This window comes from Erigeron canadensis, chromosome 9 (assembly GCF_010389155.1).
Source record: "Erigeron canadensis isolate Cc75 chromosome 9, C_canadensis_v1, whole genome shotgun sequence".
In the NCBI taxonomy this organism is placed as follows: Eukaryota; Viridiplantae; Streptophyta; class Magnoliopsida; order Asterales; family Asteraceae; genus Erigeron; species Erigeron canadensis.
The window spans coordinates 52,835-66,344 of NC_057769.1; the positions used below are offsets into that span (position 1 = coordinate 52,835).

General features: G+C 34.3%; 1 protein-coding gene across 1 annotated transcript; it reads left to right on the top strand.

Annotated features, from left to right (window-relative positions):
• Positions 1–7,061: 7,061 nt before the first annotated feature.
• Positions 7,062–9,852, top strand: LOC122582707 (protein trichome birefringence-like 3). The gene is made up of 6 exons (XM_043755131.1): positions 7,062–7,354; positions 7,718–7,988; positions 8,491–8,662; positions 8,766–8,965; positions 9,083–9,241; positions 9,377–9,852. Exons 1-6 carry the CDS (start codon positions 7,162–7,164, stop codon positions 9,708–9,710), a joined length of 1,329 nt encoding a protein of 442 aa, XP_043611066.1. The 5' UTR covers positions 7,062–7,161; the 3' UTR covers positions 9,711–9,852.
• Positions 9,853–13,510: the final 3,658 nt, after the last annotated feature.

Genomic DNA, 13,510 nt, shown 5'->3' on the forward strand with positions numbered 1-13,510 from the left:
TATTGCTATGCTTGATGCACACACGACTCTCGCACCTTCCGTTTTGGTACAAGTTGTTTATCCCGCTAACCAAAGTATCCTTCCTACTTCGGAAGTGCCATTTTTGACACGGGGTCGATAACTTGTTTCAAAACGGAATGTGTCCTTATTCCGGTATGTGCTCTTATTTTTCTATGTCGCTTACCCTATTTACTTTTGTTTGACCGAATATGGACATTGAGGGCATTGTCCATCTTAAGTGTGGGGGGTGGCTGATGTGTGAAAATCTAGTTAAATTAAAATCCTTAAAAATACTCCGAATCGAATACTACACACAATCGGGTAGTAGACCCGTTCGTATGCAATATAGATTAAAGTAAGTAAAGGTTCGTTCCACGGAGACTACAAAGAGCTAGCGAGTTTTAAGTAGTTAGAAAGATTTTGGTTTTTAAAGACACTACGTCATCTTGATTTTATATTAAAAAGTTAGTTGATTGAAAGAGTTAGAAATTCCTAAGAATTTATCGAAAGGAAAATTGTTTTATATCAAATAGGATGAGAAGATCATCCACTTTCGACTCCGTGATACACTAACTTAGGTTGCATTTAAATTGAGACCCAATCCAAATATGTTGACAAGATAACCTAGACTCGAACAAAGAAACTCACTTGGTGGCCGACAAGCTTATAACTCTATTCAAACCCATTAACTAACTAGTTCAATCCTAGAAAATTGGCACTACTTGAAACTAATGTGACACCATCAACTATTAAAATCCAATTAACAAATCGTTTCCTATTACTATGCCGTTTACTATCACTCCATGAACTAGCACCAATTTACTTATAGACAAATAATTGAAATCAAACTTATATACTTCCGACACAATCGACAAAGCATGTAAGAATCACCAACAAGCACAATAATATAGAACAAGAAAACGATTCATTAAGATTACGACATAACATTAATAAAATCAACTTGGATTAAAAATATGCAACCATGGTCAATGTATTACTTCATCTCAGTGGATGACGAATTATTTAGCTACTCATAATCATAAACAAAGCACAAAGAGTAAAAGTATAAGAGAACATATTGTACCAATGTGTAGAAAACAAGTAGAAGCTAAGAAAATCGATAACTGAATGCCTTGAAGCTCACGAACAACCCTTAGACCTTGATGGACGAAAAAGCTACTGAGTATTGCCCCAAAGAACCCTAAAATTGACTAGAGGTGATTGTATATCGAATGGGAGGGTTTTGGTCTTGTATTTATAGTGAAAAATCAAAAAACCTTCAGCCGACCTATTTTATGCGCCGCACATAAGTCCCATGCACCGCACAAACTCGCAGTTTCCATATTTCAGACTTTCCATGCCCGATATGCGCCGCATGACTCCTGTGTGCGCCGCACAGGAACTTTTGCTAAATTCCCTGACCAAAATTAGGTACTTCTGTGCGCCGCATACCACTTCTATGCGCCGCATAAGCTTCCATACTTCACGAAACTTGTATTTTTCAACTCGTCTTCACTCGTACTCGTCCAAGAATCATCCTAATGCATCTTTTAACCTTCCAAATGCCATTTCTAACCAATGTACCTGTCTAAGCCTGCAATTACTAACAATAGCATCAAAGCATCGAATATACATATAATTTGCACATTATTAAGCTTAAACCGACTTATAAACGATATGGGAATATGCATATAAATGGACATATCAGTGGCAAATAGGTTTAAGCAGGTTTAAGCTACCGGGTTTATCACTTTTGTTGTTTTGCCATTAAGATTTCTATCAGTTTTGTTGATGTGTCCCTCTCGTAGGCCTTTGGATTCTATCTAGGGGTATGAGTTTCTATTTTGAGCTCTTAACTATGAGGTGCATGTTTAAAATTGGTGCTATCAATTTGGCGGAATAATAGAAGTTGATATGATTTTTAAGACTTGGGTTGAACTTGTCCTTGTGGTAAATTGCTTTTGACACTTAATTGATTACTTATTAAGCAATTTTACTACAAAATGTTTCCTTGACAAAAATTTTTAATTGGCGAAGTGTGTTCTGAACGGTTGTTTGGCTAGTCCTTTGGGATTGATAACATTACTTGCATACTCATATATATATCCAAAACACCCAATTGTGAGATTTCATCATTTCATATATAGTGTGTTAGGTGACGGTTTTGGTTTGTTTGCTTCGTAAATACGTCCCTCTCTTAGGCTCTTGGATTTAATCAGGAGTAAGGGTTTTCATTTTGATGCCCTGCACTAGGATGTGCGTGTTTGAGGTATTTTTAAGCCATTTCCGAGTTCTTCTCTTGATAAGAGTATACCGGTGATGTGTTGATTCTAGAACTTGGCCTGGTGATCGTGACGAGTACATTGGATGACGAATTGGCATTTAGGTTTAACCATATTTTTTCTTTCTTTCTTTTCACTTTTCTTTTGTATATCCATATCCCTATTATACAACCTTATACATATACTTGTCTATATTCACACAATTTTCTTTCCTTGTATACCTTAGCAATATACACACATATACATCACTATAACTTTACCTTTTCCATTGTATAAATCCACCTACTCTTGTAAACTTTACCTAATTATACCGATAGTCTAATCTGGGGGACCATTGATTGTCATTGGTTTGTTTGGATGGTTTGGGAGAGTTTCAGTGGGTTAATTTGTGGAATATTCTTGTCTATGAGAATATGTGAATGGGTTAAGTTATTGAAGATTGTCTTGGATTGTTCAAACAAAGGAAATGAAGTGTTATAGGCATGTTTATCATTGTAAGAGGGTATCTACTAGTAGAGTAAAAATGGTTCAAAAAGAATAAAAAGAATTGAAAAACTGAAAAATTAAAAAAGAAAAGAAAGAACTTGGGCTACTAGTAGGCATTTCTTATGTTTAAATGTCTAGAAAGTTTGTTGTAACATTATTATGGAAGATTTGGTTGATTGTAAGTTGTTTGAAGTTGATACACCACAATGGTGTCGGGCTTGCTTGGTACTTTGGAGGTGTTCGCGGGATAGCATCTTATGGGTTAGTGGTTTGTTGGCAATCAATGGTATGAGTTGATTAGACTCTTTTGTTCATATTTAATATAACTTATACTATCAATTCCTACCTTTCACTTTTAACCTATATAGTTCCCATACTTCATTGTATATATCCATATATGCTTAGCCTTAGTTTAACTATACAACACCCTTAATGCCTATTTTGACGATGTACTTGATCCTTGCGCCTTAATGGTGGAGTGACGATCATGGTTCAAGCCTATGGTAAAAGAGTATACATCACGACTGAGCTATGAGTGATTCTTCATATATTCACCCTGAAAGTAAGATTGTTGGAGTAGAATGATATTGATAGGATCGTTTGTTTTCATTTATGCTTAGTTGATTATCGTGGCTTGCGGATTTTTCAGGTATTGTCAAACATTTCGAGTTTTCATTTAAGATTAAAACTGCTTCACCCGCTTTCTGTCATTTGACATGCTTGGTGTTGCTTCTTTTTGATACTTGTCACTTGTTTTGATAATTTGATTGTCAAGGATTACTTTTTCTTAAATTCCGGATTTGCTTGAGGACAAGCAATGCTCAAGTGTGGCATGATTTGATGTGACTAATTTATACCCATTACCCACATCCTTATTGGCCTATTTCTTATGCGTTTTAAGTATATTTTGTATGCATTTGGCGCGTTTATGGTGTTTGTTAGTGTTTACAGGCTCTAAATAGGTTACGCGTTCATTTGGTGCAATTACGAAGGGTTATTGGCCTAGAAGTTGATTTGAATGATTGAGAGTTGATTTAAGTGGAAAAGACGGCGAAGCTCGGCTTGTATTCGAGATCGAAAGAAGTTTGTCTTACACAAGCTATGACTGCGCCGCAGTAGAGGGAGGCTATGCCTACTGCGCCGCAGCCAAATCCCACGGAATGTTCTTGAACTAACCCCACTGCGTCGCAGTGGGGATGGCGATGAAGAGACTGCGCCGCAGTCAAGGAAGCAAGAAACCAAGGCGTGGAATCAGACTACGCCGCAGTGAAGGGTTCGTAAGCACACTGCGCCGCAGTCACCTTGAAGTCAAAGTCAAAGCTACCTCACTGCGCCGCAGTAAGGGGAAGCAAAACCCCACTGCGCCGTAGTGGGTGCACGGGAGTCAAGGGTTTTGGACGTTTGCTGCATCAGATTTGGAAGAGTATAAATATGAAACAAACCCTAATTTCATTCGTTATCAAAATTCTTTCTAGGAGCTGTTCTACAAGGGTTCTTCAATCTCCAATCAAGATAATTTCTTAGGCGGATTCATTGAAGATTCATGAGCACCCATCTAGATCGTATCTACTTACTGTCTTGCAATTTATTTTTCATCAAACGATTGGTACATCATATTTCTTTTCTATTTTAATTATTATTGTGGAATGATCATGAGTAGCTAAACGTTTAATCATCCACCTTGATGAAACTAGACGGATAATGTGATTACAATATTTTTAATTCAAAAGAGTTTATTTAATTATCGTTGTTCTGTGATCTTGATGACTTTAATTCTTTTTATTAATTAATTTTGATATTGGTTGCATATGATTCTTCGTTGGTGGTACCAGTTGAATGTGTATGTGATTTTAAAACGGTTACTTGTCTATGAGTAATTGTCACTAGTTCATGGTATGATAGTGAATATCATTTTAAGAAAAGATTAATTTTGTCAACGTGATTGATATCGGTTGGTGGTACCACATTATTGTCACTTAGGTTCAATTAATAATTTGATAGTCAATAAAACTGATTGTTGGAAGAATTGTCTTTGCTTTGGCGGTACCGGCTTGGGTAATTTAACTAGCAGTTAGGTGATTCGATATTTTGTTCACGGTTGGTGGTATCACGTGAGCACCTTAATCTTGTCACGATTATCTTTAAACTCTAGAGAATTTGTTCTTAATTAAATGCAATCACATTTGAAGTCGAGGGAAGTCAAGGTGGACGACTTTTAATTATATTGTCTGAAGTTCTTTACAAATTTATGCAATTATTTTGCAAACCAATTTTACTTTAATTGTCAAGAGGATTTTCAAAGCAACACCCGTTTTCCAAACCATTTCATAAGCAACTAGTCATTTCCAATCCCTGAGAACGAACTCAGACTTATCTCTTAACTATAATACAAACGATCGGGTCCACTGCCCGTGAGTGCGTAGTAGTGAGTTTTTAGGTAGTTTAAGTTTATAAATTTAAAGCTCGATTTTGCACATCAGCAACTAACTACGGCTCTTGGTGGGCCCATACAACGTCCTAGGCATAGGGGAGATCGGAGCATGGGTCTTCTCAAAGAGTCCGATCTCTGTTGTTATTCATTCTAGCGACTGTTTGACGGGCTTAGATCCATAGTGAAGGTCTGCCCACGGCACGGGATAACACAATAGCCAAACGAATGAACGAAAGACTACATAGAATGAAAGATAGCTTAATTCGTGCACACTATAACTTTTTGGGCATAATTTGTTTCATTCTGGCGCACTAAACCCATATATATATTATTTAATATAAAACAATTACTGATGTAAAACAGATAAAATAATAAGTTATTTTCATTGAAAATATCATGAATCATAAAAATCATGGTACATCAATATATAATCTTGCGATACGTGATATCATAATTTTTCCAGTATACTAAAATCAAACCACAGAGACACAGAGTTCGATTTTACCAAGAAAAAATTGGGATTTAGTTCAACTGGATATTTAATTCCTCTTATATCTTTCAGTCAAATGTTGGTCACGGGTTCAAAACCTTTGAAAGACATATTAGGAAGCTTTTGCCAATGAGGTGGAGCATGGGGATTTTCTCTAGCATTAGCTAGTTTCCTCTAGAACGGTAGTGGGTCATGCCCTCGGATTGACTGTGTTGATGACGTGATCAATCTCTACCAGATGATGAAGATGCATGCCGCTAAGTCTAATCACCACTGCTGTTAAAAAAAAATTAACAATAGTGTGTGTTTATTTTTTTCCTTTTCCTTTATAGTTGTTGATTTCTTTGAATTTACTCTACTTTAATTTCCGCTCTTAACAATTTTCATAATTACTCTCATGTATAGCAAAAGTATTTAAATACAACTAAAGTAGTTTTTTTTTTATGTATGTACGTAGATACCTTGAACCATTAAATACAAGTAACAACTAAAGTAATTTTCGTATGTATGACAAGGTTTACATATTAATTGTTGTCATTTAACGGATAAATAAGAGGTTTTCTTCCATGAAAATTTGAATGACATCCTGTCCGAAGGATGTATGTATGGACCGAAAGTGAGACGAACAGACGCTGACTATTAGAATATTTAAAAAATATTAACGTGTCGAATTTTAATTTAACATTGAAGACTTTACTCTTATTTCTTGTTTATATATTTAATATAGTAATAGTAATATATAACATGTTGAAGTTGTGTTAGGTTCAACATCTTGTATACAAATTTCTTCTTCTGTTATCATAACTCATAACTGTAGTTACAAGTCACAAGAGATAATGAGAGCCCACCTCAAAAAAACAAATTGCAAAATCCTTAAATTAATTTAATACTTATAGTCAAAATTCCGAGTCGAGCCAATTAATATCAATCGGTCCATCCGTAGAAGTGAAATCCAAGCCACAAAAAAAAAAAAAAAGGCCGGAAGGGTTTATCAGGTTTCCAATAACTAATTACTACTCCCGTACTCCGTAAGTCCGTATTATATTATATTACTTGGTGCAAGACAAGACAAGAATAGTAAGTAGTTCAAGAGATTCTTTTAAATGAGTGTGAATAAATGAATCTTTTGTTGTAGTGAGAAATTAAGAAAATGGCCTTACAACTTCCTATCATATATGTGTCGCAACTAATTTCGCACAGTGTAGCAGAACCCCGGCCAGCCTCCTCTATAAAGAAATGCGTTTCAAATGATATCATTCAAATGCAATGCTTTAGCTTCACTCCTACTCCAAACTGCCTTTACAAAAAAAAAACCCCTATAATTTTGCATTATTGCTAACAGATAATATATCATCATCTAACATATAATAATTAATGTCACACAAATCATTATTATAAGGCTCCATATCAGCTAGAAATTTTTGTTTTCATTCCTCATGAAATATACATGATAAAAAACTTTTTTATAATATATGGGTATCGTTGCAAACCCTCCTCGTGTGTCTATCATAGCCGTGTTGTTCTTTTCCTTGGCTTTCTTCATTCTTCTACTGTATACTGAGAGAATCAATTTGCTGTCTTCCCGGCCCAACGTTTTTAAGCCCAAGTCTTGCGCCAAAAGGGGTGCAGGAGGTTATTCCAAGTCCACAAACAAATCAACTCAAGGTATAGTACGTACCTTGTATTTAATTATATTGATATATGTATGCATTACTGACTTGTACAGTCAGTTATAAAACTTGTACATTATGATACATAAATAAAAAATTGTGATACATTTTTATCATTTCCCTTAATTATATGGAGCAACTCTTTTTTCTTTAACTAATGGATTTTCTAATTGTGACATTAGAGTGCATAAGTGAATTTTATGCACCTCGGAAAAAGATTAAAAAAAAAAAAAAAACTTTTTGGAAAATGCATTTCGATTTCAATTCCGGAGAAGAAATTTTTTATCTTTTTCAAATTTAATTAGAGAAAAATCTTGTAACTTCTGACGAAGAAATGTACATATATTGTTTGAAACAGATGGAAGTAGAATTGGTTCTACATCAGAATCATCATCATCATCAGATGATGATATATTGAAGGCAATGGCGGTAGATGATAGGTTCATATTTGACCCAGATGAATGCAACGTTGCTCAAGGGAAATGGGTCTATAATCACTCATTTAAGCCCTTGTACACAGACCTCACATGCCCCTACCTTGATAGGCAAGTGTCATGCGTTAGGAATGGAAAGCCCGATTCTGATTATCGTCATTGGGAGTGGCAGCTTGATGATTGCATCCTTCCCAGGTTTGAAGTTTTAGGGATAAGTATCTTGTAATGTAACAAACTTTGAACGAATGTTTATAGTAGGAAATAACTAAAGTTCTGTGTATTATATGTAAACACCTCGAAAATAATGTTTATTGTATGTAGGAAAATGTATTCAACCAATTAAAATCAAACAAGTGGCACCTCTATATGGTTGTCACGTATGTTTTCTTACATATAATAAACATTTTTTAAAGTTGTTTACATACAATACACAAAACTTTAGTATTTCCTACTATAAACATTTGTCTAAAGTTTGTTACATTCCAGGATACTTATCCCGAAATTTTATATACTCATTTTCCATTTCTCCTTCTCGATCACCGTGTAATTATAATACTACTAGTTAGTTGACTATTCTAGTCTGACGACAATAATTTAAATTATAAAGAAAATCCGTAAAAACTGCTAGGCTTCTACTGAATCAAGTTCAACAGATCACAACTAATTAATAGAGAGAGTTTATATATATTTGCATCAGGTTTGATGCAAAATTCGCCCTTGAGAAAATCCGAGGAAAGAGGGTAATGTTCGTAGGAGACTCGCTACAAAGAGGGCAATGGCAATCTTTCGTTTGTTTGGTCGAATTTCTTGTACCAAACGATCAGAAATCAATGAGACGTGGAAAAGTTCATTCAGTGTTTAAAATAAAGGTGCTCTAATTAAAAAACCTCAACCTTCATTATCTACATTTATATATAAGTATTTATTACTAATTTTTTACGTAACAAAAATCTTGGTTTTATGTGAACGCAGGATCACAATGCAACAATTGAGTTCTATTGGGCGCCATTTCTAATAGACTCGAATACTGATGAAAAAATAATCGGAGATCCAAAGAAGAGAATATTGAGAGTGGATACCGTAGAAAAACATGCCAAACATTGGAGAGGAGTTGATGTCCTTGTTTTCAATACTTATGTTTGGTGGATGACTGGCTCCAAGATCAAATCCTTGTAACTAGCCCTATCACTTTATCTAATCAATCACATATCATATATATGTTTTGCTTCCTTTATTTCAAGATCGAATTGCTAATTTTGGCAAGTGATTATATCTATTTGGGAGCACAGGTGGGGTTCATTTGCAAATGCAGAAGACGGGTATGAGGAATTAGATGCTCCGGTTTCCTATAGAATAGCTTTGAAGACGTGGGCAAACTGGATTGACTCGAATGTCAATCGAAACAGAACCCGAGTTTTTTTCACAACCATGTCCCCTACGCATCAAAGGTAAGACCGTTCTTACGTACCCTTATTAAGATTCTAATAACCAAAACTTAATTTAGCAATGATAAGTCTATATAGGTTGAAATAAAAGTATTAACTTTATGTTTGTGCATTGATGGATGCTATATATATATGTAGGAGTGCGGACTGGGGCAACAAGGGAGGGATCAAATGCTACAACGAAACAGAACCAGTAAAGAAAAAAGGACATTGGGGCACTGGATCTGATAAGAGGATAATGAACGTAGTCGGTAGTGTTGTGGGAAGAATGAAAGTCCCAGTTACTTTGATCAATGTAACCCAACTATCTGAATACAGAGTAGATGCTCATTCCTCTATATACACCGAAATGGGAGGCAAACTGTTGACCGACGACGAAAAAGCGAATCCCCTAAAATTCGCAGATTGCATACATTGGTGTTTGCCAGGAGTTCCTGATACATGGAATCAAATTTTTCTTGCATATTTGTGAAAAATTCCATATAGCCATTGCCAAAAAAAACTTTACTTTTTCTCCCTTTTCATAGTTTTTGTTGCCTTTGTCAAAAAAAAAAAAAACGCGCATAGGTTTGATTGATTTTCTTTAAGTGAAGGAAATGAAAAAATTAATTGTACATGTGTTTTACATAGTAACTTCTCTGTTTTTAGGAAATGTTACTTCGATAATTTTTTTTTTTTTTTTATCATGTAAACAAAATAATCTATCATATATAGGAACAACATGAAATACCGTAATCATATACAGGAACAATGTCAAACTATAATAATTGTAGGGTTAAATGCGAAAATCGTTTATGTGGTTTGTTTGTTTTGCAGTTTTCATTCCTTCAATAAATGTTTTTGGCAAAAATCATCCATATTGTTTGTATTTCGACATTAATAATGGTATAAATTTGATCAGAAGTTAAGGGGCAGGAAAACCAAACAAAAACTCAACAAAATCATTTTCTAAATCATCTAAGAACTTCCATTCTATCGGATCTTGCAAGCAAACAAGTTTTTTGGTAAGATCTCTTCAACAACGGGTTATGATGGTTGGTTTTTTCGGCGGCTTATCCGGTGGGGTTCTCATGGGTGGTCGCAACCTGAACTTGTTGTAGTGAATCTGAATCGAATGACTGGTGGCTGCAGCACCTACCGCTGCAAACCTATAACCCATATCTTCACTTCTTTGTTAGGGTTTGTTTGTAGAGTGAAATATTGCGGTGGGGGTGCGTTCTGCTGGTGGCGAGCGACAGAAGGTGCATAGCGGTGGTGGAGTAGAGGAAAGAAGAAAAGTAAACATCAATATTGAATCTTAGAAATGTTTGTTTTGAATCAAGATGTGTGTGTTTGTTTTGTTGTTTTGTTTGAAGATGTATGTAGATATATCTAGGGGTGTTGAAGATAACCAAACCCAAATAACCTGACCCAATCCGAATGGGTTTGGTTGAAATGGGTTGGGTTATTCGGTTTATGGGTCGTCATTTGGGTTAACCCAAATAACCCAATGCTTAAACGGTTTGGGTTACGGGTGAAAATTCAATAATTTGGGTCAACCCAAATAACCTGAACAAGATGTTTGTTTCTTTTATATATACTAATATATAACACATCAAATTTGTTTAAAGTATATATTTTTGAATATTAACGATAAAAGAACTATCTTTTCATTCAAGAATTCAAAAAACACAAAATTATATGTGTTTCAACCGTTTTGGATATAAAAGTTTGTTAATCTAAATAAATATCAATATTATTTAAGTTTTTGAAATTAAAATTACATTGTTGCATAACTAACAAATCTTTTTAAGTTACACGTAAATTCATCAATCACGTTTATTTGGGTCACCCAAAACCCGACCCAACAAAAACTTGAACCCGAACAACCCAAACTCATAGAACCCAAAGCTTATTTAGTTCGGGTTACGGGTTGATTTATAATTTTTCAAAACCCGAATAACCCGACCCAAATAACCCGAAACCTAAATAACCCGACCCATCAACACCCCTAGATATATCTATGTATATATGTGTATATGCATAGTTGTCTACTCGTAACATTTGACTCGACTAAAAATCATGATTTTTTGACTCGGAACTCTAAACGTGACTCGACTCGTAAGAGTCGGGATATATTTATATACTATATAATATAATATAACTATACATATGTGACATCTTTAGAACAAGATATAAGTTAAATATATTTAACAAAATATTACATATTCGATACTTCTAAGTCATCAACTTACAGTTTATTCATCGACGTTGTTAGACCAATCAAATATATAAACTAATTACCTATAACTAGTATGGGTAAGTCGAGTATTGTTTTCTTCAGGGAATCATCAGAAAATGTTAAACTATTTGAAAAATTAATTAAACTAGACATACACTCTGATTGAATTAAACTAAAACTTAATAATCAGTTAACACAACAAACAATAATAATAATAAAGGACCATTCTCATTCTCATGCTTCTAATAATGCTTACAAATATGTAATCTAACTTATATTCGTTGAAAATCACATATACATGATTTGTTATACGTTTGGATTGAATGAATGTTAAGAATTAATTGATTAGGTTGTGATGATTCACGATAATAAAAACCGGTGAATTGACACAACTAAATTATTAACTGGTTCACTGAAATTACAAGTTCATAAGATATTCTTTCAATAATCATTGATTAACAAGGATTGAAATCAAACATTTGATGAAATTCATTCAAGTCATAAACATGTAATCATTCAAATAATCCAAACAACATTATATGTAAAAGACTAATAAGGAATTAAACATCTAATCCAACATGAATATGAGAAAGGTTGAACATAAATGTCTTACATAGTTGTTCACATGAGAATAATCAAAAGAAACTTAGCCTAGCATCTTCATCAATGATTCTTCAATTAAGGCTATGATCTCCATGGAATTGTGATATGATAATGAATTTAGGGTGTTGTGTATGTTAGGAACTGCTCCAAGTATGTGAAATTATGTCTGGGTAACTTCCAAGTTCGTGTTTGAATGAGATATAAAACTGAAAATAAACAAAACCACAAAATTCGGAAGATGTGCAGCCGGCCACGGTCCCAGACGATGGCATCTAGCATTCTAGACGGTGGTACAATATTTGACTTTTTCCTTTACGCCCACTAGACGTCTCTTACGCCACACAACTCTGGCCCGGCGTCCCAGGTGCTAGGTCCTAGCATCCTGGACAATGCTCCACTTCTTTAGATATCCAGTTTTACTTGCTTCTTGACCCGATTAGTTCCAATTCATCACCTAAGACCTAAGACCTGAAATCACATAACAAACATAAAGGTACCCCCTAATCGTTTATTAACATCACAAAACATGTCATTTTTATAGATTAAGATCATGCAAATTAGGCGTTTATCAATTATCTCAAAATTTGTAGTAAAAGGATCAACAATACATATATATTATGCAATATAATATTAACAAAAATATAATATCACTACAAAAAAACTGTCATTTAATAATACTGGCCAATATTTTCGTAGGGCGGTATAATCAAAATACCGTGTGTAGTCATACCGGGGTACCACCCGGTATCCGGTATTCTGGGTAATACCGGCCGGTACGTACCGGTATTTAAAGCATTGAGCTATAGTGACACATGTTATATCTGTCATTAAAACTATGTGCCACTAAATGGTAATTTTTTGGTAGTGATATTATATATATATATATATATATATAGTAACCATATTATTAAAATACAACAAGGGATTAATCACTCAATGACCAATGTACTTTTTTCTTTGTACATGGTTGCTCATCGAACTGAATTAATGCTTTGTATCACAAACAAACTTTTTAAAATTGTACATGATTGCCTAATATGTGACTTGTTACCTGAGATAATAGATTAAACTATTTTTTCTTTTAATTAAATTTATAAATTTATATTTTTCAGCTCTTCTCTCTTCATATTCATAAAAATTTACAGATGTTCATAAATTTATAAATGTTTTTTTTACCCAACAAAATTCTACACAGAAAGAAAACAAAATACATCAACACATGATTATTATCTATACATAAAGTTTACACAACAATATACATATTATAAGTAACATTTTGGTAAAGGAGATGCTCTCACTCACACAGACAACATAAAAGAGGAAACAAAAGCAAATTTCCGGCCAAAAGTCAAGACAATCCGGTCGGCGGCCTCATCCCAATTTATGATATTCTGATCTGCTCTTCATCCTCTACAAGTCCATGTGTTCACTGTTCAACTCCACTTGAG

Bases quoted from the DNA above. Each gene is read 5' to 3' on its own strand.
- LOC122582707 (XM_043755131.1), top strand. From the start codon at position 7,162: ATGGGTATCGTTGCAAACCCTCCTCGTGTGTCTATCATAGCCGTGTTG. The intron at 8,966-9,082 runs GTAACTAGCCCT...TTGGGAGCACAG, and splicing joins GGCTCCAAGATCAAATCCTT to GTGGGGTTCATTTGCAAATG. The intron at 9,242-9,376 runs GTAAGACCGTTC...ATATATATGTAG, and splicing joins ATGTCCCCTACGCATCAAAG to GAGTGCGGACTGGGGCAACA.